Source organism: Nematostella vectensis, chromosome 8 (genome assembly GCF_932526225.1).
Source record: "Nematostella vectensis chromosome 8, jaNemVect1.1, whole genome shotgun sequence".
NCBI lineage: Eukaryota > Metazoa > Cnidaria > Anthozoa > Actiniaria > Edwardsiidae > Nematostella > Nematostella vectensis.
The window spans coordinates 940,006-967,749 of NC_064041.1; the positions used below are offsets into that span (position 1 = coordinate 940,006).

Here is a 27,744-nt window from a genome sequence, read left to right on the forward strand (position 1 = left end):
TTAAGGTAAACTTGCCATACATTGCTTGTGTCATGTGCCTTAAGGTAGACTTGCCATACATTGCTTGTGTCACATGCCTTAAGGTAAACTTGTCATACATTGCTTGTGTCACATGCCTTAAGGTAGACTTGCCATACGATTTGCTTGTGTCATGTGCCTTAAGGTAGACTTGCCATACATTGCTTGTGTCACATGCCTTAAGGTAGACTTGCCATACATTGCTTGTGTCATGTGCCTTAAGGTAGACTTACCATACGATTTGCTTGTGTCATATGCCTTAGGTAAACTTGCCATACATTGCTTGTGTCACATGCCTTAAGGTAGACTTGCCATACATTGCTTGCATCATATGCCTTGAAGTAAACTTGTCATACATTGCTTGTGTCATGTGCCTTAAGGTAGACTTGCCATACATTGCTTGTGTCATGTGCCTTAAGGTAAACTTGTCATACATTGCTTGTATGATATGCCTTAAGGTAGACTTACCAAACATTGCCTGTGTCATTCTGAGCTCTCCAGGGCTTTGTGTCATAGATAGCTTGACCATTCACGTCAAGCCATTCTCCCATCTGCAGCAGTCGCTCTTCAAACACTGGAATCACACGTCCATCTGCGGTGGGGCCAACATTCAGTAGTAGATTACCTCCACAACTAGAACAAACAAATCGAGTACCTCAGGTACATACCTAGCCGGTCAATCTGTGAAAGCTGGGGCACAATACAGAAACACAATACCGAATCACCGTAATTGCAGAGCTTGTATCAAGGAATATCATTCATCAAGCTCTTGCCGGGCTTACTTTGCAAAAGAACGGCCGTGAGGCATCATGGGGGCTGAGACAAGCGGAATGGTTTCCTGTGACGTCACAACCCTTACCATACACAGGAAACCCAACCACAGGAAACCCGAGAGGAATTCCTGAGAACAAGCTGGTCAGTGGTCAAATCCTACATAGCGAGCAGGCAGAATCTGAATATTGAATACTGCTTTTTTAGCAATTCATTGAGATAACAACAACATTTTCCAGGGAATACTGCAATACCATGAAGCCTGATGCCCCCAGTAGATGAACTGGTTTCTAGAGGAACGATGGTTTATAGAGGAATAATTGAACAATCTGGCAGAACCTTACCTGACAGTAGTCACTAGCTGTGAAACCAGTTCTTTTGTAGTGTAGTACTCGTCGATGGTAGCATTGCGTCTGTATCCCCAAGACCTTTTATCAATTGACATCGCATTTTCCCACTTGTGCTTTTGTAACACTCCTATAGATATGATAGCATGTTTTTTGGGGTAATTAACTTTTCTGAAAATGCAGAAAATGGCATTTATAGAGCTTGAAATGTCAAATTTTCTTGGGGGAGCATGCCCCCAAACACCCCTATTGTTGGTGTTTCGGTGGAAACTACTCACTCAAAAACCTGGATCCAACCCTGAAACACCACCTAGGTTTTGTATTGTAGTGAATATCAGAAATACCACACGGATACCTATAAAACCTTTCTTACATTTATTAGAATTTCTTGTTTTATTGGGTTTCTGAAGTTTATCAATTTTCAGGGTGATATGTTAATCTTTTTAAATAATTATTTTTCATTATTTTTCCGATTACCATTGGAGTAAGGCAGTTTTTGGAGCCCCAGAAACCTCCTCCTTGGTAGATGGTTAAGATAGCACAAGAAAAACCAGGTGCTGGCATAAAGGGTGGGCACTCCTCTTTGGACTAAGATTCTATATAAATACATGAGAGTAAAAGTCCATGAGTTAAGCTACTACCATTTATTCATATTTTGCCCCTCAACCCCTCCTTGGGTGGGGGGTTACCTGGATTGTAGTGATCAGCACACGTGTAAACGGCCTCAACCCCTCCTTGGGTGGGGGATTACCTGGATTGTAGTGATCAGCACAAGTGTAAACGGCCTCAACCCCTCCTTGGGACGGGGATTACCTGGATTGTAGTGATCAGCACAAGTGTAAACGGCCTCAACCCCTCCTTGGGTGGGGGATTACCTGGATTGTAGTGATCAGCACAAGTGTAAACGGCCTCAACCCCTCCTTGGGTGGGGGATTACCTGGATTGTAGTGATCAGCACAAGTGTAAACGGCCTCAACCCTCCTTGGGTGGGGGATTACCTGGATTGTAGTGATCAGCACAAGTGTAAACGGCCTCAACCCCTCCTTGGGTGGTGGATTACCTGGATTGTAGTGATCAGCACAAGTGTAAACGGCCTCAACCCTCCTTGGGTGGGGGATTACCTGGATTGTAGTGATCAGCACAAGTGTAAACGGCCTCAACCCCTCCTTGGGTGGTGGATTACCTGGATCGTAGTGATCAGCACAAGTGTAAACGGCCTCAACCCCTCCTTGGGTGGTGGATTACCTGGATTGTAGTGATCAGCACAAGTGTAAACGGCCTCAACCCCTCCTTGGGTGGTGGATTACCTGGATTGTAGTGATCAGCACAAGTGTAAACGGCCTCAACCCCTCCTTGGGTGGTGGATTACCTGGATTGTAGTGATCAGCACAAGTGTAAACGGCCTCAACCCCTCCTTGGGTGGGGGATTACCTGGATTGTAGTGATCAGCACAAGTGTAAATGGCCTCAACCCCTCCTTGGGTGGGGGATTACCTGGATTGTAGTGATCAGCACAAGTGTAAACGGCCTCAACCCCTCCTTGGGTGGGGGATTACCTGGATTGTAGTGATCAGCACAAGTGTAAATGGCCTCAACCCTCCTTGGGTGGTGGATTACCTGGATTGTAGTGATCAGCACAAGTGTAAATGGCCTCAACCCCTCCTTGGGTGGGGGATTACCTGGATTGTAGTGATCAGCACAAGTGTAAACGGCCTCAACCCCTCCTTGGGTGGTGGATTACCTGGATCGTAGTGATCAGCACAAGTGTAAACGGCCTCAACCCCTCCTTGGGTGGTGGATTACCTGGATTGTAGTGATCAGCACAAGTGTAAACGGCCTCAACCCCTCCTTGGGTGGTGGATTACCTGGATCGTAGTGATCAGCACAAGTGTAAACGGCCTCAACCCCTCCTTGGGTGGTGGATTACCTGGATTGTAGTGATCAGCACAAGTGTAAACGGCCTCAACCCCTCCTTGGGTGGTGGATTACCTGGATTGTAGTGATCAGCACAAGTGTAAACGGCCTCAACCCCTCCTTGGGTGGGGGATTACCTGGATTGTAGTGATCAGCACAAGTGTAAACGGCCTCAACCCCTCCTTGGGTGGTGGATTACCTGGATCGTAGTGATCAGCACAAGTGTAAATGGCCTCAACCCCTCCTTGGGTGGGGGATTACCTGGATTGTAGTGATCAGCACAAGTGTAAACGGCCTCAACCCCTCCTTGGGTGGTGGATTACCTGGATTGTAGTGATCAGCACAAGTGTAAATGGCCTCAACCCCTCCTTGGGTGGTGGATTACCTGGATTGTAGTGATCAGCACAAGTGTAAACGGCCTCAACCCCTCCTTGGGTGGTGGATTACCTGGATTGTAGTGATCAGCACAAGTGTAAACGGCCTTAACCCCTCCTTGGGTGGGGGATTACCTGGATTGTAGTGATCAGCACAAGTGTAAACGGCCTCAACCCCTCCTTGGGTGGGGGATTACCTGGATTGTAGTGATCAGCACAAGTGTAAACGGCCTCAACCCCTCCTTGGGTGGTGGATTACCTGGATTGTAGTGATCAGCACAAGTGTAAATGGCCTCAACCCTCCTTGGGTGGGGGATTACCTGGATTGTAGTGATCAGCACAAGTGTAAACGGCCTCTACCCCTCCTTGGGTGGGGGATTACCTGGATTGTAGTGATCAGCACACGTGTAAACGGCCTCAACCCCTCCTTGGGTGGGGGATTACCTGGATTGTAGTGATCAGCACAAGTGTAAATGGCCTCAACCCCTCCTTGGGTGGGGGATTACCTGGATTGTAGTGATCAGCACAAGTGTAAACGGCCTCAACCCCTCCTTGGGTGGGGGATTACCTGGATTGTAGTGATCAGCACAAGTGTAAACGGCCTCAACCCCTCCTTGGGTGGGGGATTACCTGGATTGTAGTGATCAGCACAAGTGTAAATGGCCTCAACCCCTCCTTGGGTGGGGGATTACCTGGATTGTAGTGATCAGCACAAGTGTAAACGGCCTCAACCCTTCTTGGGTGGGGGATTACCTGGATTGTAGTGATCAGCACAAGTGTAAATGGCCTCAACCCCTCCTTGGGTGGTGGATTACCTGGATTGTAGTGATCAGCACAAGTGTAAATGGCCTCAACCCCTCCTTGGGTGGGGGATTACCTGGATTGTAGTGATCAGCACAAGTGTAAACGGCCTCAACCCCTCCTTGGGTGGGGGATTACCTGGATTGTAGTGATCAGCACAAGTGTAAACGGCCTCAACCCCTCCTTGGGTGGGGGATTACCTGGATTGTAGTGATCAGCACAAGTGTAAACGGCCTCAACCCTTCTTGGGTGGGGGATTACCTGGATTGTAGTGATCAGCACAAGTGTAAACGGCCTCAACCCCTCCTTGGGTGGGGGATTACCTGGATTGTAGTGATCAGCACAAGTGTAAATGGCCTCAACCCCTCCTTGGGTGGGGGATTACCTGGATTGTAGTGATCAGCACAAGTGTAAACGGCCTCAACCCTTCTTGGGTGGGGGATTACCTGGATTGTAGTGATCAGCACAAGTGTAAACGGCCTCAACCCCTCCTTGGGTGGGGGATTACCTGGATCGTAGTGATCAGCACAAGTGTAAATGGCCTCAACCCCTCCTTGGGTGGGGGATTACCTGGATTGTAGTGATCAGCACAAGTGTAAACGGCCTCAACCCTTCTTGGGTGGGGGATTACCTGGATTGTAGTGATCAGCACAAGTGTAAACGGCCTCAACCCCTCCTTGGGTGGGGGATTACCTGGATTGTAGTGATCAGCACAAGTGTAAACGGCCTCAACCCCTCCTTGGGTGGGGGATTACCTGGATTGTAGTGATCAGCACAAGTGTAAACGGCCTCAACCCTTCTTGGGTGGGGGATTACCTGGATTGTAGTGATCAGCACAAGTGTAAACGGCCTCAACCCCTCCTTGGGTGGGGGATTACCTGGATTGTAGTGATCAGCACAAGTGTAAATGGCCTCAACCCCTCCTTGGGTGGGGGATTACCTGGATTGTAGTGATCAGCACAAGTGTAAACGGCCTCTACCCCTCCTTGGGTGGGGGATTACCTGGATTGTAGTGATCAGCACACGTGTAAACGGCCTCAACCCCTCCTTGGGTGGGGGATTACCTGGATTGTAGTGATCAGCACAAGTGTAAATGGCCTCAACCCCTCCTTGGGTGGGGGATTACCTGGATTGTAGTGATCAGCACAAGTGTAAACGGCCTCAACCCTTCTTGGGTGGGGGATTACCTGGATTGTAGTGATCAGCACAAGTGTAAACGGCCTCAACCCCTCCTTGGGTGGGGGATTACCTGGATTGTAGTGATCAGCACAAGTGTAAACGGCCTCAACCCCTCCTTGGGTGGGGGATTACCTGGATTGTAGTGATCAGCACAAGTGTAAACGGCCTCAACCCTTCTTGGGTGGGGGATTACCTGGATTGTAGTGATCAGCACAAGTGTAAACGGCCTCAACCCCTCCTTGGGTGGGGGATTACCTGGATTGTAGTGATCAGCACAAGTGTAAATGGCCTCAACCCCTCCTTGGGTGGGGGATTACCTGGATTGTAGTGATCAGCACAAGTGTAAACGGCCTCAACCCTTCTTGGGTGGGGGATTACCTGGATTGTAGTGATCAGCACAAGTGTAAACGGCCTCAACCCCTCCTTGGGTGTGGGATTACCTGGATCGTAGTGATCAGCACAAGTGTAAATGGCCTCAACCCCTCCTTGGGTGGGGGATTACCTGGATTGTAGTGATCAGCACAAGTGTAAACGGCCTCAACCCTTCTTGGGTGGGGGATTACCTGGATTGTAGTGATCAGCACAAGTGTAAACGGCCTCAACCCCTCCTTGGGTGGGGGATTACCTGGATTGTAGTGATCAGCACAAGTGTAAACGGCCTCAACCCCTCCTTGGGTGGGGGATTACCTGGATTGTAGTGATCAGCACAAGTGTAAACGGCCTCAACCCTTCTTGGGTGGGGGATTACCTGGATTGTAGTGATCAGCACAAGTGTAAACGGCCTCAACCCCTCCTTGGGTGGGGGATTACCTGGATTGTAGTGATCAGCACAAGTGTAAACGGCCTCAACCCCTCCTTGGGTGGGGGATTACCTGGATTGTAGTGATCAGCACAAGTGTAAACGGCCTCAACCCCTCCTTGGGTGGGGGATTACCTGGATTGTAGTGATCAGCACAAGTGTAAACGGCCTCAACCCCTCCTTGGGTGGGGAATTACCTGGATTGTAGTGATCAGCACAAGTGTAAACGGCCTCAACCCTCCTTGGGTGGGGGATTACCTGGATTGTAGTGATCAGCACAAGTGTAAACGGCCTCAACCCCTCCTTGGGTGGGGGATTACCTGGATTGTAGTGATCAGCACAAGTGTAAACGGCCTCAACCCCTCCTTGGGTGGGGGATTACCTGGATTGTAGTGATCAGCACAAGTGTAAACGGCCTCAACCCCTCCTTGGGTGGGGGATTACCTGGATTGTAGTGATCAGCACAAGTGTAAACGGCCTCAACCCCTCCTTGGGTGGGGGATTACCTGGATTGTAGTGATCAGCACAAGTGTAAACGGCCTCAACCCCTCCTTGGGTGGTGGATTACCTGGATTGTAGTGATCAGCACAAGTGTAAATGGCCTCAACCCCTCCTTGGGTGGGGGATTACCTGGATTGTAGTGATCAGCACAAGTGTAAACGGCCTCAACCCTCCTTGGGTGGGGGATTACCTGGATTGTAGTGATCAGCACAAGTGTAAACGGCCTCAACCCCTCCTTGGGACGGGGATTACCTGGATTGTAGTGATCAGCACAAGTGTAAACGGCCTCAACCCTTCTTGGGTGGGGGATTACCTGGATTGTAGTGATCAGCACAAGTGTAAACGGCCTCAACCCTTCTTGGGTGGGGGATTACCTGGATTGTAGTGATCAGCACAAGTGTAAACGGCCTCAACCCTTCTTGGGTGGGGGATTACCTGGATTGTAGTGATCAGCACAAGTGTAAACGGCCTCAACCCCTCCTTGGGTGGGGGATTACCTGGATTGTAGTGATCAGCACAAGTGGAAATGGCCTCAACCCCTCCTTGGGTGGGGGATTACCTGGATTGTAGTGATCAGCACAAGTGTAAACGGCCTCAACCCTTCTTGGGTGGGGGATTACCTGGATTGTAGTGATCAGCACAAGTGTAAACGGCCTCAACCCCTCCTTGGGTGGGGGATTACCTGGATTGTAGTGATCAGCACAAGTGTAAACGGCCTCAACCCCTCCTTGGGTGGGGGATTACCTGGATTGTAGTGATCAGCACAAGTGTAAACGGCCTCAACCCCTCCTTGGGTGGGGGATTACCTGGATTGTAGTGATCAGCACAAGTGTAAACGGCCTCAACCCCTCCTTGGGTGGTGGATTACCTGGATTGTAGTGATCAGCACAAGTGTAAATGGCCTCAACCCCTCCTTGGGTGGTGGATTACCTGGATTGTAGTGATCAGCACAAGTGTAAACGGCCTCAACCCCTCCTTGGGTGGTGGATTACCTGGATTGTAGTGATCAGCACAAGTGTAAATGGCCTCAACCCCTCCTTGGGTGGTGGATTACCTGGATTGTAGTGATCAGCACAAGTGTAAACGGCCTCAACCCTCCTTGGGTGGGGGATTACCTGGATTGTAGTGATCAGCACAAGTGTAAACGGCCTCAACCCCTCCTTGGGTGGGGGATTACCTGGATTGTAGTGATCAGCACAAGTGTAAACGGCCTCAACCCCTCCTTGGGTGGGGGATTACCTGGATTGTAGTGATCAGCACAAGTGTAAACGGCCTCAACCCCTCCTTGGGTGGGGGATTACCTGGATTGTAGTGATCAGCACAAGTGTAAACGGCCTCAACCCCTCCTTGGGTGGGGGATTACCTGGATTGTAGTGATCAGCACAAGTGTAAACGGCCTCAACCCCTCCTTGGGTGGGGGATTACCTGGATTGTAGTGATCAGCACAAGTGTAAATGGCCTCAACCCCTCCTTGGGTGGGGGATTACCTGGATTGTAGTGATCAGCACAAGTGTAAACGGCCTCAACCCTCCTTGGGTGGGGGATTACCTGGATTGTAGTGATCAGCACAAGTGTAAACGGCCTCAACCCTCCTTGGGTGGGGGATTACCTGGATTGTAGTGATCAGCACAAGTGTAAACGGCCTCTACCCCTCCTTGGGTGGTGGATTACCTGGATTGTAGTGATCAGCACAAGTGTAAACGGCCTCTACCCCTCCTTGGGTGGGGGATTACCTGGATTGTAGTGATCAGCACAAATGTAAACGGCCTCAACCCTTCTTGGGTGGGGGATTACCTGGATTGTAGTGATCAGCACAAGTGTAAACGGCCTCAACCCTTCTTGGGTGGGGGATTACCTGGATTGTAGTGATCAGCACAAGTGTAAACGGCCTCAACCCCTCCTTGGGTGGGGGATTACCTGGATTGTAGTGATCAGCACAAGTGTAAATGGCCTCAACCCCTCCTTGGGTGGGGGATTACCTGGATTGTAGTGATCAGCACAAGTGTAAACGGCCTCAACCCTTCTTGGGTGGGGGATTACCTGGATTGTAGTGATCAGCACAAGTGTAAACGGCCTCAACCCTTCTTGGGTGGGGGATTACCTGGATTGTAGTGATCAGCACAAGTGTAAACGGCCTCAACCCCTCCTTGGGTGGGGGATTACCTGGATTGTAGTGATCAGCACAAGTGTAAACGGCCTCAACCCCTCCTTGGGTGGGGGATTACCTGGATTGTAGTGATCAGCACAAGTGTAAACGGCCTCAACCCCTCCTTGGGTGGGGGATTACCTGGATTGTAGTGATCAGCACAAGTGTAAACGGCCTCAACCCCTCCTTGGGTGGTGGATTACCTGGATTGTAGTGATCAGCACAAGTGTAAATGGCCTCAACCCCTCCTTGGGTGGGGGATTACCTGGATTGTAGTGATCAGCACAAGTGTAAACGGCCTCAACCCCTCCTTGGGTGGTGGATTACCTGGATTGTAGTGATCAGCACAAGTGTAAATGGCCTCAACCCCTCCTTGGGTGGGGGATTACCTGGATTGTAGTGATCAGCACAAGTGTAAACGGCCTCAACCCCTCCTTGGGTGGTGGATTACCTGGATTGTAGTGATCAGCACAAGTGTAAACGGCCTCAACCCTCCTTGGGTGGGGGATTACCTGGATTGTAGTGATCAGCACAAGTGTAAACGGCCTCAACCCCTCCTTGGGTGGGGGATTACCTGGATTGTAGTGATCAGCACAAGTGTAAACGGCCTCAACCCTTCTTGGGTGGGGGATTACCTGGATTGTAGTGATCAGCACAAGTGTTAATGGCCTCAACCCCTCCTTGGGTGGGGGATTACCTGGATTGTAGTGATCAGCACACGTGTAAACGGCCTCAACCCCTCCTTGGGTGGGGGATTTCCTGGATTGTAGTGATCAGCACAAGTGTAAACGGCCTCAACCCTCCTTGGGTGGGGGATTACCTGGATTGTAGTGATCAGCACAAGTGTAAACGGCCTCAACCCCTCCTTGGGTGGGGGATTACCTGGATTGTAGTGATCAGCACAAGTGTTAATGGCCTCAACCCCTCCTTGGGTGGGGGATTACCTGGATTGTAGTGATCAGCACACGTGTAAACGGCCTCAACCCCTCCTTGGGTGGGGGATTACCTGGATTGTAGTGATCAGCACAAGTGTAAACGGCCTCAACCCCTCCTTGGGTGGGGGATTACCTGGATTGTAGTGATCAGCACAAGTGTAAACGGCCTCAACCCCTCCTTGGGTGGGGGATTACCTGGATTGTAGTGATCAGCACAAGTGTAAACGGCCTCAACCCCTCCTTGGGTGGGGGATTACCTGGATTGTAGTGATCAGCACAAGTGTAAATGGCCTCAACCCCTCCTTGGGTGGTGGATTACCTGGATTGTAGTGATCAGCACAAGTGTAAACGGCCTCAACCCCTCCTTGGGTGGGGGATTACCTGGAATGTAGTGATCAGCACAAGTGTAAACGGCATCAACCCCTCCTTGGGTGGGGGATTACCTGGAATGTAGTGATCAGCACAAGTGTAAACGGCCTCAACCCCTCCTTGGGTGGGGGATTACCTGGATTGTAGTGATCAGCACAAGTGTAAACGGAGCCATGATGGCACATACAGCCAGCCCCCCATCTGTCATTCACCAACACGGTCTCCTTCACAGGACTGGAAAACAAGACAAAAAATGCCGTATATATATTTACAAAATTAATGCCCAGGTCCAAATACGAGTCCCTGTTTGTCATCCCAAAGTCTTCACAAGGGCTGACTAAACCATACAATTTTTTATTGTAGTGGCTAAATGCCTGACAGTTTGGAAAGGTCATTAATTGACTAAATGCCAACAGTTTTCAATTTATTTAAATAACCCAGTAAATTTATGACCAAGTGAGTTTGAAGTAGTCTATTATAATGCTAGAACAAATACTCATGGTGTGATGTTTACACAAGCATCCTGGTGCTTCTTGGAGTACTCCAAGATTGATTGTAATGGAACCATGTAAAAGATGAATGGTAAGAGACCAATATTGAATAATTACATAAAGCTGTTTACTTATAGTAGACAAAGGTTTAAATAAGTGATTTTTTATGAACTTAATTTTTTTGGAGGGGGTACTTTTATAAATTTTAAATCTTAAATGTTATTGTCTGTTATTATTCCGGCGCATGAGAGGTAATTTACCTGTCATTGTATAACCATGCCAAGAACTTCTTGCTTGTCCAGTAGTCTGGGCTAGCATCCCAGTCACCATCAGACCAGATATATTCAGGCTTGAACTTGGTGACCAAGTCATGGAGCTCTGGTATAACTTTGCCCTTGGAAAAGACATCAGGATCAGCATCCTTATCATTGATTACTCATCATCATACAGTATTACATTCATCATCATCATACAGTATTACATTCATCATCAACATACAGTATTACATTCATCATCATCATACAGTATTACATTCATCATTATAATACAATATTACATTCATCAGCATCATACAGTATTACATTCATCATCATCATACAGTATTGCATTCATCATCATCATACAGTATTACATTCATCATTATAATACAATATTACATTCATCATCATACAGTATTACATTCATCATCATCATACAGTATTACATTCATCATCATCATACAGTATTACATTCATCATCATCATACAGTATTACATTCATCATCAACATACAGTATTACATTCATCATCATCATACAGTATTACATTCATCATCATCATACAGTATTACATTTATAATCATACAGTATTACATTCATCATCATACAGTATTACATTCATCATCAACATACAGTATTACATTCATCATCATCATACAGTATTACATTCATCATCATACAGTATTACATTTATCATCATACAGTATTACATTCATCATCATCATACAGTATTACATTCATCATCATCATACAGTATTACATTCATCATCATCATACGGTATTACATTCATCATCATACAGTATTACATTTATCATCATACAGTATTACATTTATCATCATACAGTATTACATTCATCATCATACAGTATTACATTCATCATCAACATACAGTATTACATTCATCATCATCATACAGTATTACATTCATCATCATACAGTATTACATTTATCATCATACAGTATTACATTCATCATCATCATACAGTATTACATTCATCATCATCATACAGTATTACATTCATCATCATCATACAGTATTACATTCATCATCATACAGTATTACATTTATCATCATACAGTATTACATTCATCATCATACAGTATTACATTCATCATCAACATACAGTATTACATTCATCATCATCATACAGTATTACATTCATCATCATACAGTATTACATTCATCATCATACAGTATTACATTTATCATCATACAGTATTACATTCATCATCATCATACAGTATTACATTCATCATCATCATACAGTATTACATTCATCATCATCATACAGTATTACATTCATCATCATCATACAGTATTACATTCATCATCATCATACAGTATTACATTCATCATCATACAGTATTACATTTATCATCATACAGTATTACATTCATCATCATACAGTATTACATTCATCATCATCATACAGTATTACATTCATCATCATCATACAGTATTACATTCATCATCATACAGTATTACATTCATCATCATCATACAGTATTACATTCATCATCATCATACAGTATTACATTCATCATTATCATACAGTATTACATTCATCATCATCATACAGTATTACATTCATCATCATCATACAGTATTACATTCATCATCATCATACAGTATTACATTCATCATCATCATACAGTATTACATTCATCATCATCATACAGTATTACATTCATCATCAACATACAGTATTACATTCATCATCATCATACAGTATTACATTCATCATCATCATACAGTATTACATTCATCATCATACAGTATTACATTCATCATCATCATACAGTATTACATCCATCATCGTACAGTATTACATTCATCATCATCATACAGTATTACATTCATCAGCATACAGTATTACATCCATCATCATCATACAGTATTACATTCATCATCATACAGTATTACATTCATCATCATCATACAGTATTACATTCATTAGCATACAGTATTACATTCATCATCATCATACAGTATTACATTCATCATCATACAGTATTACATCCATCATCATCATACAGTATTACATTCATCATCATCATACAGTATTACATTCATCATCATCATACAGTATTGCATTCATCATCATCATACAGTATTACATTCATCATCATCATACAGTATTGCATTCATCATCATCATACAGTATTGCATTCATCATCATCATACAGTATTACATTCATCATCATCATACAGTATTGCATTCATCATCATCATACAGTATTACATTCATCATCATCATACAGTATTACATTCATCATCATCATACAGTATTACATCCATCATCGTACAGTATTACATTCATCATCATCATACAGTATTACATTCATCAGCATACAGTATTACATCCATCATCATAATACAGTATTACATTCATCATCATACAGTATTACATTCATCATCATCATACAGTATTACATTCATTAGCATACAGTATTACATTCATCATCATCATACAGTATTACATTCATCATCATACAGTATTACATCCATCATCATCATACAGTATTACATTCATCATCATCATACAGTATTACATTCATCATCATACAGTATTACATCCATCATCATCATACAGTATTACATTCATCATCATCATACAGTATTACATTCATCATCATCATACAGTATTGCATTCATCATCATCATACAGTATTACATTCATCATCATCATACAGTATTGCATTCATCATCATCATACAGTATTACATTTATCATCATCATACAGTATTACATTCATCATCATACAGTATTACAGTCATCATCATCATACAGTATTACATTCATCAGCATCATACAGTATTACATTCATCATCATACAGTATTACATTCATCATCATCATACAGTATTACATTCATCATCATCATACAGTATTGCATTCATCATCATCATACAGTATTACATTCATCATCATCATACAGTATTACATTCATCATCATCATACAGTATTACATTCATCATCATCATACAGTATTACATTCATCATCATCATACAGTATTACATTCATCATCATCATACAGTATTACATTCATCATCATCATACAGTATTACATTCATCATCATCATACAGTATTACATTCATCATCATACAGTATTACATTCATCATCATCATACAGTATTACATTCATCATCATCATACAGTATTGCATTCATCATCATCATACAGTATTACATTCATCATCATCATACAGTATTACATTCATCATCATCATACAGTATTACATTCATCATCATCATACAGTATTGCATTCATCATCATCATACAGTATTACATTCATCATCATCATACAGTATTGCATTCATCAGCATCATACAGTATTACATTCATCATCATACAGTATTACATTCATCATCATCATACAGTATTACATTCATCATCATCATACAGTATTGCATTCATCATCATCATACAGTATTACATTCATCATCATACAGTATTACATTCATCATCATCATACAGTATTACATTCATCATCATCATACAGTATTGCATTCATCAGCATCATACAGTATTACATTCATCATTATAATACAATATTACATTCATCATCATACAGTATTACATTCATCATCATCATACAGTATTACATTCATCATCATCATACAGTATTACATTCATCATCATCATACAGTATTACATTCATCATCATACAGTATTACATTTATCATCATCATACAGTATTACATTCATCATCATCATACAGTATTACATTCATCATCAACATACAGTATTACATTCATCATCATCATACAGTATTACATTCATCATCATACAGTATTACATTCATCATCATCATACAGTATTGCATTCATCATCATCATACAGTATTACATTCATCATCATACATTATTACATTCATCATCATCATACAGTATTGCATTCATCATCATCATACAGTATTACATTCATCATCATCATACAGTATTACATTCATCATCATCATACAGTATTGCATTCATCATCATCATACAGTATTACATTTATCATCATCATACAGTATTACAGTCATCATCATCATACAGTATTACATTCATCATCATCATACAGTATTACATTCATCATCAACATACAGTATTACATTCATCATCATACAGTATTACATTCATCATCATCATACAGTATTACATTTATCATCATCATACAGTATTACAGTCATCATCATCATACAGTATTACATTCATCATCATCATACAGTATTGCATTCATCATCATCATACAGTATTACATTCATCATCATCATACAGTATTGCATTCATCAGCATCATACAGTATTACATTCATCATCATACAGTATTACATTCATCATCATCATACAGTATTACATTCATCATCAACATACAGTATTACATTCATCATCATCATACAGTATTACATTCATCATCATACAGTATTACATTCATCATCATCATACAGTATTACATTCATCATCATCATACAGTATTACATTCATCATCAACATACAGTATTACATTCATCATCATCATACAGTATTACATTCATCATCATACAGTATTACATTCATCATCATCATACAGTATTACATTCATCATCATCATACAGTATTGCATTCATCATCATCATACAGTATTACATTCATCATCATACAGTATTACATTCATCATCATTATACAGTATTACATTCATCATCATCATCATACAGTATTGCATTCATCATCATCATACAGTATTACATTCATCATCATCATACAGTATTACATTCATCATCATCATACAGTATTGCATTCATCATCATCATACAGTATTACATTTATCATCATCATACAGTATTACAGTCATCATCATCATACAGTATTACATTCATCATCATCATACAGTATTACATTCATCATCAACATACAGTATTACATTCATCATCATACAGTATTACATTCATCATCATCATACAGTATTACATTTATCATCATCATACAGTATTACAGTCATCATCATCATACAGTATTACATTCATCATCATCATACAGTATTGCATTCATCATCATCATACAGTATTACATTCATCATCATCATACAGTATTGCATTCATCAGCATCATACAGTATTACATTCATCATCATACAGTATTACATTCATCATCATCATACAGTATTACATTCATCATCATCATACAGTATTGCATTCATCATCATCATACAGTATTACATTCATCATCATCATACAGTATTGCATTCATCATCATCATACAGTATTACATTTATCATCATCATACAGTATTACAGTCATCATCATCATACAGTATTACATTCATCATCATCATACAGTATTACATTCATCATCAACATACAGTATTGCATTCATCATCATACAGTATTACATTCATCATCATCATACAGTATTACATTCATCATCATCATACAGTATTACATTCATCATCATCATACAGTATTACATTCATCATCATCATACAGTATTACATTTATCATCATCATACAGTATTACATTCATCATCATACAGTATTACATTCATCATCATCATACAGTATTACATTCATCATCAACATACAGTATTACATTCATCATCATCATACAGTATTACATTCATCATCATCATACAGTATTACATTTATCATCATCATACAGTATTACATTCATCATCATCATACAGTATTACATTCATCATCATCATACAGTATTACATTCATCATCATACAGTATTACATTCATCATCATCATACAGTATTACATTCATCATCATACAGTATTACATCCATCATCATCATACAGTATTACATTCATCATCATCATACAGTATTACATTTATCATCATCATACAGTATTACATTCATCATCATACAGTATTACATTCATCATCATCATACAGTATTACATTCATCATCAACATACAGTATTACATTCATCATCATCATACAGTATTACATTCATCATCATCATACAGTATTACATTCATCATCATACAGTATTACATTCATCATCATCATACAGTATTACATCCATCATCGTACAGTATTACATTCATCATCATCATACAGTATTACATTCATCAGCATACAGTATTACATCCATCATCATCAAACAGTATTACATTCATCATCATCATACAGTATTACATTCATCATCATACAGTATTACATTCATCATCATCATACAGTATTACATCCATCATCGTACAGTATTACATTCATCATCATCATACAGTATTACATTCATCAGCATACAGTATTACATCCATCATCATCATACAGTATTACATTCATCATCATCATACAGTATTACATTCATCATCATACAGTATTACATTCATCATCATCATACAGTATTACATCCATCATCGTACAGTATTACATTCATCATCATCATACAGTATTACATTCATCAGCATACAGTATTACATCCATCATCATCATACAGTATTACATTCATCATCATACAGTATTACATTCATCATCATCATACAGTATTACATTCATTAGCATACAGTATTACATTCATCATCATCATACAGTATTACATTCATCATCATACAGTATTACATCCATCATCATCATACAGTATTACATTCATCATCATCATACAGTATTACATTCATCATCATCATACAGTATTGCATTCATCATCATCATACAGTATTACATTCATCATCATCATACAGTATTGCATTCATCATCATACAGTATTACATTCATCATCAAACAGTATTACATTCATCATCATCATACAGTATTACATTCATCATCATACAGTATTACATTTATCATCATCATACAATATTACATTCATCATCATCATACAGTATTACATTCATCATCATCATACAGTATTACATTCATCATCATACAGTATTACATTCATCATCATCATACAATATTACATTCATCATCATCATACAGTATTACATTCATCATCATCATACAGTATTACATTCATCATCATCATACAGTATAACATTCATCATCATCATACAGTATTACATTCATCATCATCATACAGTATTACATTCATCATCATACAGTATTACATTCATCATCATCATACAGTATTACATTCATCATCAAACAGTATTACATTCATCATCATCATACAGTATTGCATTCATCATCATCATACAGTATTGCATTCATCATCATCATACAGTATTACATTTATCATCATCATACAGTATTACATTCATCATCATCATACAGTATTACATTCATCATCATCATACAGTATTACATTCATCATCATACAGTATTACATTCATCATCATCATACAGTATTACATTCATCATCATACAGTATTACATCCATCATCATCATACAGTATTACATTCATCATCATCATACAGTATTACATTTATCATCATCATACAGTATTACATTCATCATCATACAGTATTACATTCATCATCATCATACAGTATTACATTCATCATCAACATACAGTATTACATTCATCATCATCATACAGTATTACATTCATCATCATCATACAGTATTACATTCATCATCATACAGTATTACATTCATCATCATCATACAGTATTACATCCATCATCGTACAGTATTACATTCATCATCATCATACAGTATTACATTCATCAGCATACAGTATTACATCCATCATCATCATACAGTATTACATTCATCATCATACAGTATTACATTCATCATCATCATACAGTATTACATTCATTAGCATACAGTATTACATTCATCATCATCATACAGTATTACATTCATCATCATACAGTATTACATCCATCATCATCATACAGTATTACATTCATCATCATCATACAGTATTACATTCATCATCATCATACAGTATTGCATTCATCATCATCATACAGTATTACATTCATCATCATCATACAGTATTGCATTCATCATCATACAGTATTACATTCATCATCAAACAGTATTACATTCATCATCATCATACAGTATTACATTCATCATCATACAGTATTACATTTATCATCATCATACAATATTACATTCATCATCATCATACAGTATTACATTCATCATCATCATACAGTATTACATTCATCATCATACAGTATTACATTCATCATCATCATACAATATTACATTCATCATCATCATACAGTATTACATTCATCATCATCATACAGTATTACATTCATCATCATCATACAGTATAACATTCATCATCATCATACAGTATTACATTCATCATCATCATACAGTATTACATTCATCATCATACAGTATTACATTCATCATCATCATACAGTATTACATTCATCATCAAACAGTATTACATTCATCATCATCATACAGTATTGCATTCATCATCATCATACAGTATTGCATTCATCATCATCATACAGTATTACATTTATCATCATCATACAGTATTACATTCATCATCATCATACAGTATTACATTCATCATCATCATACAGTATTACATTCATCATCATACAGTATTACATTCATCATCATCATACAGTATTGCATTCATCATCATCATACAGTATTACATTTATCATCATCATACAGTATTACATTCATCATCATCATACAGTATTACATTCATCATCATCATACAGTATTACATTCATCATTATCATACAGTATTACATTCATCATCATCATACAGTATTACATTCATCATCATCATACAGTATTACATTCATCATCATCATACAGTATTACATTCATCATCATCATACAGTATTACATTCATCATCATCATCATACAGTATTACATTCATCATCATCATACAGTATTACATTCATCATCAGCATACAGTATTACATTCATCATCATACAGTATTACATTCATCATCATCATACAGTATTACATTCATCATCATCATACAGTATTACATTCATCATCATACAGTATTACATTCATCATCATCATACAGTATTACATCCATCATCGTACAGTATTACATTCATCATCATCATACAGTATTACATTCATCAGCATACAGTATTACATTCATCATCATCATACAGTATTACATTCATCATCATCATACAGTATTACATTCATCATCATCATACAGTATTACATTCATCATCATACAGTATTACATCCATCATCATCATACAGTATTACATTCATCATCATCATACAGTATTACATTCATCATCATCATACAGTATTGCATTCATCATCATCATACAGTATTACATTCATCATCATACAGTATTACATTCATCATCATCATACAGTATTACATTCATCAGCATACAGTATTACATTCATCATCATCATACAGTATTACATTCATCATCATCATACAGTATTACATTCATCATCATCATACAGTATTACATTCATCATCATCATACAGTATTGCATTCATCATCATCATACAGTATTACATTCATCATCATCATACAGTATTGCATTCATCATCATACAGTATTACATTCATCATCAAACAGTATTACATTCATCATCATCATACAGTATTACATTCATCATCATACAGTATTACATTTATCATCATCATACAATATTACATTCATCATCATCATACAGTATTACATTCATCATCATCATACAGTATTACATTCATCATCATACAGTATTACATTCATCATCATCATACAATATTACATTCATCATCATCATACAGTATTACATTCATCATCATCATACAGTATTACATTCATCATCATCATACAGTATAACATTCATCATCATCATACAGTATTACATTCATCATCATCATACAGTATTACATTCATCATCATACAGTATTACATTCATCATCATCATACAGTATTACATTCATCATCAAACAGTATTACATTCATCATCATCATACAGTATTGCATTCATCATCATCATACAGTATTGCATTCATCATCATCATACAGTATTACATTTATCATCATCATACAGTATTACATTCATCATCATCATACAGTATTACATTCATCATCATCATACAGTATTACATTCATCATCATACAGTATTACATTCATCATCATCATACAGTATTGCATTCATCATCATCATACAGTATTACATTTATCATCATCATACAGTATTACATTCATCATCATCATACAGTATTACATTCATCATCATCATACAGTATTACATTCATCATTATCATACAGTATTACATTCATCATCATCATACAGTATTACATTCATCATCATCATACAGTATTACATTCATCATCATCATACAGTATTACATTCATCATCATCATACAGTATTACATTCATCATCATCATCATACAGTATTACATTCATCATCATCATACAGTATTACATTCATCATCAGCATACAGTATTACATTCATCATCATACAGTATTACATTCATCATCATCATACAGTATTACATTCATCATCATCATACAGTATTACATTCATCATCATACAGTATTACATTCATCATCATCATACAGTATTACATCCATCATCGTACAGTATTACATTCATCATCATCATACAGTATTACATTCATCAGCATACAGTATTACATTCATCATCATCATACAGTATTACATTCATCATCATCATACAGTATTACATTCATCATCATCATACAGTATTACATTCATCATCATACAGTATTACATCCATCATCATCATACAGTATTACATTCATCATCATCATACAGTATTACATTCATCATCATCATACAGTATTGCATTCATCATCATCATACAGTATTACATTCATCATCATACAGTATTACATTCATCATCATCATACAGTATTACATTCATCAGCATACAGTATTACATTCATCATCATCATACAGTATTACATTCATCATCATCATACAGTATTACATTCATCATCATCATACAGTATTACATTCATCATCATCATACAGTATTACATTCATCATCAACATACAGTATTACATTCATCATCATCATACAGTATTACATTCATCATCATCATACAGTATTACATTCATCATCAACATACAGTATTACATTCATCAGCATCATACAGTATTACATTCATCATCAACATACAGTATTACATTCATCATCATCATACAGTATTACATTCATCATCATACAGTATTACATCCATCATCATCATACAGTATTACATTCATCATCATCATACAGTATTACATTCATCATCAACATACAGTATTACATTTATCATTATAATACAATATTACATTCATCATCAACATACAGTATTACATTCATCATCATCATACAGTATTACATTCATCATCATCATACAGTATTACATTCATCATCATCATACAGTATTACATTCATCATCAACATACAGTATTACATTCATCATCATCATACAGTATTACATTCATCATCATCATACAGTATTACATTCATCATCATCATACAGTATTACATTCATCATCATCATACAGTATTACATTCATCATCATCATACAGTATTACATTCATCATCATCATACAGTATTACATTCATCATCATCATACAGTATTACATTCATCATCATCATACAGTATTACATTTATCATCATCATACAGTATTACATTCATCATCATCATACAGTATTACATTCATCATCATCATACAGTATTACATTCATCATCATACAGTATTACATTCATCATCATACAGTATTACATTCATCATCATCATACAGTATTACATTCATCATCATACAGTATTACATTCATCATCATCATACAGTATTACATCCATCATCGTACAGTATTACATTCATCATCATACAGTATTACATTCATCATCATCATACAGTATTACATTCATCATCATCATACAGTATTACATTCATCATCATCATACAGTATTACATTCATCAGCATCATACAGTATTACATTCATCATCATCATACAGTATTACATTCATCATCATCATACAGTATTACATTCATCATCATCATACAGTATTACATTCATCATCATCATACAGTATTGCATTCATCATCATCATACAATATTTCATTCATCATCATCATACAGTATTACATTCATCATCAACATACAGTATTACATTCATCATCATCATACAGTATTACATTCATCAGCATCATACAGTATTACATTCATCATCAACATACAGTATTACATTCATCATCATCATACAGTATTACATTCATCATCATACAGTATTACATTCATCATCATCATACAGTATAACATTCATCATCATACAGTATTACATTCATCATCATCATACAGTATTACATTCATCATCAACATACAGTATTACATTCATCATCATCATACAGTATTACATTCATCATCATCATACAGTATTACATTCATCATCATACAGTATTACATTCATCATCATCATACAGTATTGCATTCATCATCATACAGTATTACATTCATCATCATCATACAGTATTACATTCATCATCATCATACAGTATTACATTCATCATCATCATACAGTATTACATTCATCATCATCATACAGTATTACATTCATCATCATACAGTATTACATTCATCATCATACAGTATTACATTCATCATCATCATACAGTATTACATTTATCATCATCATACAGTATTACATTCATCATCATACAGTATTACATTCATCATCATCATACAGTATTACATTAATCATCATCATACAGTATTACATTCATCATCATCATACAGTATTACATTCATCATCATACAGTATTACATCCATCATCATCATACAGTATTACATTCATCATCATCATACAGTATTACATTCATCATCATCATACAGTATTGCATTCATCATCATCATACAGTATTACATTCATCATCATCATACAGTATTACATTCATCATCATCATACAGTATTACATTCATCATCATCATACAGTATTGCATTCATCATCATCATACAGTATTACATTCATCATCATCATACAGTATTACATTCATTAGCATACAGTATTACATTCATCATCATCATACAGTATTACATTCATCATCATACAGTATTACATCCATCATCATCATACAGTATTACATTCATCATCATCATACAGTATTACATTCATCATCATCATACAGTATTGCATTCATCATCATCATACAGTATTACATTCATCATCATCATACAGTATTGCATTCATCATCATACAGTATTACATTCATCATCAAACAGTATTACATTCATCATCATCATACAGTATTACATTCATCATCATACAGTATTACATTTATCATCATCATACAATATTACATTCATCATCATCATACAGTATTACATTCATCATCATCATACAGTATTACATTCATCATCATACAGTATTACATTCATCATCATCATACAATATTACATTCATCATCATCATACAGTATTACATTCATCATCATCATACAGTATTACATTCATCATCATCATACAGTATAACATTCATCATCATCATACAGTATTACATTCATCATCATCATACAGTATTACATTCATCATCATACAGTATTACATTCATCATCATCATACAGTATTACATTCATCATCAAACAGTATTACATTCATCATCATCATACAGTATTGCATTCATCATCATCATACAGTATTGCATTCATCATCATCATACAGTATTACATTTATCATCATCATACAGTATTACATTCATCATCATCATACAGTATTACATTCATCATCATCATACAGTATTACATTCATCATCATACAGTATTACATTCATCATCATCATACAGTATTGCATTCATCATCATCATACAGTATTACATTTATCATCATCATACAGTATTACATTCATCATCATCATACAGTATTACATTCATCATCATCATACAGTATTACATTCATCATTATCATACAGTATTACATTCATCATCATCATACAGTATTACATTCATCATCATCATACAGTATTACATTCATCATCATCATACAGTATTACATTCATCATCATCATACAGTATTACATTCATCATCATCATCATACAGTATTACATTCATCATCATCATACAGTATTACATTCATCATCAGCATACAGTATTACATTCATCATCATACAGTATTACATTCATCATCATCATACAGTATTACATTCATCATCATCATACAGTATTACATTCATCATCATACAGTATTACATTCATCATCATCATACAGTATTACATCCATCATCGTACAGTATTACATTCATCATCATCATACAGTATTACATTCATCAGCATACAGTATTACATTCATCATCATCATACAGTATTACATTCATCATCATCATACAGTATTACATTCATCATCATCATACAGTATTACATTCATCATCATACAGTATTACATCCATCATCATCATACAGTATTACATTCATCATCATCATACAGTATTACATTCATCATCATCATACAGTATTGCATTCATCATCATCATACAGTATTACATTCATCATCATACAGTATTACATTCATCATCATCATACAGTATTACATTCATCAGCATACAGTATTACATTCATCATCATCATACAGTATTACATTCATCATCATCATACAGTATTACATTCATCATCATCATACAGTATTACATTCATCATCATCATACAGTATTACATTCATCATCAACATACAGTATTACATTCATCATCATCATACAGTATTACATTCATCATCATCATACAGTATTACATTCATCATCAACATACAGTATTACATTCATCAGCATCATACAGTATTACATTCATCATCAACATACAGTATTACATTCATCATCATCATACAGTATTACATTCATCATCATACAGTATTACATCCATCATCATCATACAGTATTACATTCATCATCATCATACAGTATTACATTCATCATCAACATACAGTATTACATTTATCATTATAATACAATATTACATTCATCATCAACATACAGTATTACATTCATCATCATCATACAGTATTACATTCATCATCATCATACAGTATTACATTCATCATCATCATACAGTATTACATTCATCATCAACATACAGTATTACATTCATCATCATCATACAGTATTACATTCATCATCATCATACAGTATTACATTCATCATCATCATACAGTATTACATTCATCATCATCATACAGTATTACATTCATCATCATCATACAGTATTACATTCATCATCATCATACAGTATTACATTCATCATCATCATACAGTATTACATTCATCATCATCATACAGTATTACATTTATCATCATCATACAGTATTACATTCATCATCATCATACAGTATTACATTCATCATCATCATACAGTATTACATTCATCATCATACAGTATTACATTCATCATCATACAGTATTACATTCATCATCATCATACAGTATTACATTCATCATCATACAGTATTACATTCATCATCATCATACAGTATTACATCCATCATCGTACAGTATTACATTCATCATCATACAGTATTACATTCATCATCATCATACAGTATTACATTCATCATCATCATACAGTATTACATTCATCATCATCATACAGTATTACATTCATCAGCATCATACAGTATTACATTCATCATCATCATACAGTATTACATTCATCATCATCATACAGTATTACATTCATCATCATCATACAGTATTACATTCATCATCATCATACAGTATTGCATTCATCATCATCATACAATATTTCATTCATCATCATCATACAGTATTACATTCATCATCAACATACAGTATTACATTCATCATCATCATACAGTATTACATTCATCAGCATCATACAGTATTACATTCATCATCAACATACAGTATTACATTCATCATCATCATACAGTATTACATTCATCATCATACAGTATTACATTCATCATCATCATACAGTATAACATTCATCATCATACAGTATTACATTCATCATCATCATACAGTATTACATTCATCATCAACATACAGTATTACATTCATCATCATCATACAGTATTACATTCATCATCATCATACAGTATTACATTCATCATCATACAGTATTACATTCATCATCATCATACAGTATTGCATTCATCATCATACAGTATTACATTCATCATCATCATACAGTATTACATTCATCATCATCATACAGTATTACATTCATCATCATCATACAGTATTACATTCATCATCATCATACAGTATTACATTCATCATCATACAGTATTACATTCATCATCATACAGTATTACATTCATCATCATCATACAGTATTACATTTATCATCATCATACAGTATTACATTCATCATCATACAGTATTACATTCATCATCATCATACAGTATTACATTAATCATCATCATACAGTATTACATTCATCATCATCATACAGTATTACATTCATCATCATACAGTATTACATCCATCATCATCATACAGTATTACATTCATCATCATCATACAGTATTACATTCATCATCATCATACAGTATTGCATTCATCATCATCATACAGTATTACATTCATCATCATCATACAGTATTACATTCATCATCATCATACAGTATTACATTCATCATCATCATACAGTATTGCATTCATCATCATCATACAGTATTACATTCATCATCATCATACAGTATTACATTCATCATCATCATACAGTATTACATTCATCATCATCATACAGTATTACATTCATCATCATACAGTATTACATTCATCATCATCATACAGTATTACATTCATCATCATCATACAGTATTGCATTCATCATCATCATACAGTATTGCATTCATCATCATCATACAGTATTACATTCATCATCATCATACAGTATTACATTCATCATCATCATACAGTACTACATTCATCATCATCATACAGTATTACATTCATCATCATACAGTATTACATTCATCATCATCATACAGTATTACATTCATCATCATACAGTATTACATTCATCATCATACAGTATTACATT

The 27,744-nt window shown here is 36.7% G+C and overlaps 1 protein-coding gene across 1 annotated transcript in view; it reads right to left on the bottom strand.

Moving 5' to 3' along the window:
* Nucleotides 1–27,744, bottom strand: part of LOC125570183 (alpha-L-fucosidase-like) — a 42,388-nt gene that overhangs the window by 2,098 nt on the left and 12,546 nt on the right. Inside the window, exons 5-8 of the mRNA XM_048731416.1 lie at nucleotides 10,905–11,038; nucleotides 10,290–10,387; nucleotides 1,134–1,266; nucleotides 487–651 (exon numbers count right to left, since the gene is read on the bottom strand). Coding sequence (XP_048587373.1) covers nucleotides 487–651; nucleotides 1,134–1,266; nucleotides 10,290–10,387; nucleotides 10,905–11,038 — 530 coding nt within the window. The remainder of the gene's footprint in view (nucleotides 1–486; nucleotides 652–1,133; nucleotides 1,267–10,289; nucleotides 10,388–10,904; nucleotides 11,039–27,744) is intronic.